Source organism: Arachis hypogaea, chromosome 6, assembly GCF_003086295.3.
Source record: "Arachis hypogaea cultivar Tifrunner chromosome 6, arahy.Tifrunner.gnm2.J5K5, whole genome shotgun sequence".
Taxonomy (NCBI): domain Eukaryota; kingdom Viridiplantae; phylum Streptophyta; class Magnoliopsida; order Fabales; family Fabaceae; genus Arachis; species Arachis hypogaea.
In genome coordinates this window covers 21,398,092-21,403,096 of record NC_092041.1, presented here as the reverse complement: position 1 = coordinate 21,403,096, position 5,005 = coordinate 21,398,092, and the positions used below count along the sequence as shown (strand labels likewise).

The following is a 5,005-nucleotide window of genomic DNA, read 5'->3' as shown; positions in this document are numbered from 1 at the left end:
GAAAAGAAATAACCATTTAATATGTATAACAAACCAAAGATCTTCACTAAAGATTATAAGGAAAATTATGAACAAAATTTGCAAACTAAATCAACAAACTCCACAACATAACTAAATAAGCAAACTCAGCCAACTAAATTAGCAAACTCAGCAAACTCCACAATAAAATTAAATCAGCAAAAAATAAAAAATAATTCAGAAAAACGGAACACTGGACACAGAGGAGAGTGACGAATTAACTCAGCAAACTACACAGCATAACTAATTAACGACTATCACAGTACTTACAAGCGACGAAGAGAAAGGGAAGTGACGATGACGATAGAGGAAACGGCGGGACACTGGCGAATAGAGATAGAGAGAGAGAGAGAGAGGAGATGCGGTGGATGTGGGTTCCATAGGGCCGTGGGGTTGCGGGGTTACGGTGGATGCCGGTGCTGCAATGGGTGCGGCGGCTGCAATGGTTGTGGTGGCGCGTGCTACGGGGCTGGGGGCTAGTCCGCTAGGGTTCTTCTTTTCGTCATTTGTTTGTTCTTTAAAGTTTCAACTTTGATTTTTTGAGAGAGGAGAGGAGATGAGGGGGATTGGAGGGTCTGGGCTAGTGGGCTTTGGGTAGTAAAAAAAAATTTTAGGCCAAAACGGCAACGTTTTAAAGAGGATTCTCAAACTGGAAAATCTTTAAAAAATTGGCCAGTTCTACCAGTTTACCGATTAACTGTCGGTTTGATCGGTTTTTTACCGTTTTTTGTCAAACGGTTTTCGAGGCTAACCAAACCGTTCTAGTGACCAGTTCCTAATTAATCCGGTTAAACCGGCAATTCGGTTCAATTTTTAGAACAATGGGTATTAGTGGATCAGCACACAAAACGGCAGCGCTTTTGGTGAAATTCAAAAACCCGGTGTGGTTCCGGTTCGGTTTGACCTATCAGTTTTCAGCCAGTTTAACGGTTCAATTCCGATTTTTTATTTTTGCGGTTTTAACAGATAACCGAATCGTAATTTATATCGTTCGCGGTTCAACCGGTTTTTCGATGCCAATGGATTCAATAAAATTTTTATTAACAATAATTCATATAAATTAATAATTCTATGAATTAAATAAATCATTAATTTGTTTATTGTCTAAGGAAGATTTATTTGACAATCATTTCAACTAAAAATATTAGCACAAATATTGGAAGAATATAGAAAATTTTATTAATATAGTAAAAAAAATTTAACACAAATATGTAAGTGATTCTCTACGCAAAAATATTAAGTTCAGGGAGGTTGCTAATTATCACTATCTAAATCAGGAGTCGGTTCGGTATACATGTCGCCATTATCTGAACCTTTAGCTTAATCTTCTATAACGTTGTTGTCAATGTCCTTTTGCCAAGGACATGTTGTCTTCTTATGTCCTTCCATTTGACAAACACTACAACGTTGCTGCTTCTTCTTAGATGGTTATCCTAAGCCTATATTGGTTTGATACACATACGGATTCCTACTTTTAGCTACACCTGACTGAGGTTGCGTAGTGCCTTCGTCTACAGTCTTGTAAGATAAATACAACCCGATAATAATGTCACATGTCTCTGCAAATCTCTCAGGGACTTTAGCAGCAACAGTAGCCAATTGTTTAGAAAATTCCATCAAGGCACTTTGGCAACTAATAACAACAGCATCCATGGTGAACCCACTTGCATCATTGAGTGCTGATTTCACCTTCTTTGTCCATCTATCCAACACTAATGATGGGAAAATCTCACAAATGTCTCTGTCAATCATAACTTTCACAATATGTTCATAAGGAATTCCAAATGACTCCATTCTTAAACAAGAACACATGAAGATCATTTTTTCTTGACAAAATTTAACGGTCCACAGAAAATCAGGCCTCCCATGCTTACACACAATGTACTTTGAGAAATCATTGTTATTCTCTATGTTTAGCACCCGCATTGATCCAACTCTAGAAAGAAATAGCCGAAACAATAGAAATATCTCATGAGTGTATACCTCAGCAGCAAATCTCTCTAGTAGCTCTATATAAGTCTGCATGACGGGCACCTCACGTGTAGCTTCATAATCAGCATTAAATTCTTTAAAGCGCAAGTGTGCAACACACCTTTGAAAATGCTCTACAAAACTTGTCAAATCATACTGCGACCTCACATACCTTGCCACAACTGAGTGTAAACCTTCACATCTTGAGGTAGTTCTAAAGCCAGTAAAAAACTTACCTCTTATATATACAGTAGCCCACATATGCTTCTCTTCATACATGTTGTTCACCCAAGGCTTATCCTCAAGGCCAAATTCTTCAATAAGCTGAACCCATTTACGCTTAAACACGGGAATCTCGTAGTCTCCCAACATGATTTTCTGGAATTTAGATGTAAACGATGGATTTTCGACATTGCTAGTCGCATTTCGAATAAAGGTGCCAAGCGCATAATCTATGTCTGACTTCAGGAAATACATCTCTTACTGCATTTCTAATCGTCATGGCTCCGTCAGTTATTATTGAGGTTGGGGTCTTACCCTTCATGGCAAACATGAGCTGACGCAGGAGCCAAATATATGTATCAGTAGTTTCGTCCATAATTAACGCAGCAGCAAAAATAATTATTTGGTTGTGGTGGTTAACCCCGTTGAATATGACTAATGGACAACTATACTTGTTCTTCTTGTACGTAGTATCAAAAGCAATGACATCTCCGAAGAGTTGGTAGTCTAGTTTACTAATCCCATCAGACCAGAACAAGTTACGTAACAAATCTCTTGAATCACGACATGCCTTGAAATATAATTGTGGATCCTTCAACCGCATATCCTCCAACTTCTTCAACACTCGTGCTGCATCACCAGAAACTTGACGTCTTTACTGAGCAATCTCATTGTACATATCTCTGGGACCATAGCCGACAAATTCATACCCGCCTGCTTGACTAGCTAGAAGACCAAATATCTGTGAAGTGCTAATTCCGGACTTTAGCATGTTCATCATTTGCATAATATCTGCTTCTGTCATTTTTCTATAGGCAGGCAACATAGCACTAAATTGTGTATCCAATAGATCATGGTTGTGTTCATCAGAGAAATAAAAGATACGCCACCTTCCAATTTCAGGTACAAATTTAACATCCATTCGAGCTTCACACCCAGTTCTTATTTCCAATCTAGGCTCCTTCTTTCTTTTTTCCATTGTGTAATATTTCTCCTCCCTGAATCCTTGCCTATGACATACAAACTTTTGTTTGTAAATCTCACCAATACTATTCTTGAAAGTCTTACTCTTCCTTGCACTAAAACCCTTCGACTTTGAGTACTTTAGATAAAAATCAAATGCAAGCTGCAAAGTAGAAAAGTGATATTTACCCATTTTCTCTGCACAACTTTCACTGAAATTCAAAGTTGTAATATATTGCACGGAGTCAACCGCATAAGCAGCTTCAAGGGTATCTTCTAACGGATCATATTCAAAAAATATGCTTCCTCAGTAAATTCATCTTCGAAATCTTGTTCGAATTCATTCTGTTCATCCATCATATCTTGGTCACAAACTAGCTCTTCTTGTTGGTTAATGTCATCATCCTCCTGGTATTGCTCATCCATCTCAATGTCCGTAAATATATCTGACATCTTAAAAATGTCCAATGAAAAAAAAAATTTCAGTACACTCCGTCATATAACATTACAAAAAATAAATAGCTTCTAATATTGCTAGCAGGAACGGATCCAAAAATTTTAATATGGAGGGGTCAAAATTTAAATAATTTTTTTATTCTATAAAAATAATTAACATATAGTTATTAGAGTTATTTTTTAAAAGATTTATCAAAATATATATATATATTTATAATTATAATTTTTTTTCACAATTTTATTTTTAATATGATAATTACATCATAAAAATATAGCAATATCAATAGTACATTGTAAAATAATAAAATACCAATAATTTATAACGTGTTTAGGTAAAAATTATCACATATCTTATTAATTAAAATTAATTCTTTCAAAAATTTTAAAAAATTTGAAAATAAATTATAAATTATTAATTATTTGAAAGACACAGTACCTTTATAGAATACAAGATATAATATATCTTTATAAAATTTTTCTTTTAACAACGTAAATTTAGAAGAAAAATGAGTATTTTTTACAAAAAAATAATATCTAAAGTACATAATATGATTACCAAAATATAACTACGTAAATTATTATTAATATAATAATATGAATGTTAAATATATTACTATAAAAATAAAAGATTCTTTTAAAAATAAATATAGAGATTATTATATAAAAAATTAATTTGAATGGTACAGAGACCTGAGGGTAAGATATTAAATTAGTTAAGTAAAAAATATTAGTGAATTAAACAATTAAGACATAAATCTATTACATAGTGAAAAATAAAACATATAAAACTATTAAATTACATAATATTTTTTATTTTTTAAACACATATCTTATATATAAGTATAGTTTTTTAAAATTTTGGGGGTCTCGAGGCCACTACTCGCCCCCCTCTAAGTCCGTCCCTGATTGCTAGGGTTAATTAATAATAAAAAATAATAAAATTTATTTACTTTTTAGTATTTCTCAATGTCTGTGAATTATTAAAAGATAAAAAAATATTTTTTCATTACACAATCAATTTCACGAATAATGTATCGAAATGAAGAATTGTAAAATTAGAGATTCTATTCACTGACCTCGATTTTGTAATCAAAACGGTAGATTATTTTCTGAACACTACAATGAAAAAGTTGATTGGATCTTTGCTGATTGTTGCAACTGTGATTATCAATTAATGATGAACAAATATTGGATATTAAATAGACGAATAAAGAATGAAGAAAATTTGGATATTAAGTAGATGGATATCCAAAAAAAATAATAAATTTTTTTATAATCAAAGAGATTGATACACGATTTCAATTGTGGGATTGAATAATTGGTGATAAATTATTCACCAATTTATAATTTTAATATTAAAGAAAAGAGAATATTA

The 5,005-nt window shown here is 32.9% G+C and overlaps 1 protein-coding gene across 1 annotated transcript; it reads right to left on the bottom strand.

The window, feature by feature from the left end:
* Positions 1-1,446: 1,446 nt before the first annotated feature.
* Positions 1,447-2,815, bottom strand: LOC112805449 (protein FAR1-RELATED SEQUENCE 5-like). The gene is made up of 2 exons (XM_025847836.1): positions 2,453-2,815; positions 1,447-2,367 (listed from the first exon to the last, which is right to left on the bottom strand). Exons 1-2 carry the CDS (start codon positions 2,813-2,815, stop codon positions 1,447-1,449), a joined length of 1,284 nt encoding a protein of 427 aa, XP_025703621.1.
* Between the last annotated feature and the right edge of the window lie 2,190 nt (positions 2,816-5,005).

Coding starts and splice junctions, on each gene's coding strand:
- LOC112805449 (XM_025847836.1), bottom strand. CDS start 2,815: ATGCGGTTGAAGGATCCACAATTATATTTCAAGGCATGTCGTGATTCA. Junction 2,368..2,452: donor TAAGAGATGTATTTCCTGAA/GTCAGACATAGA, acceptor TCTAAATTCCAG/AAAATCATGTTGGGAGACTA.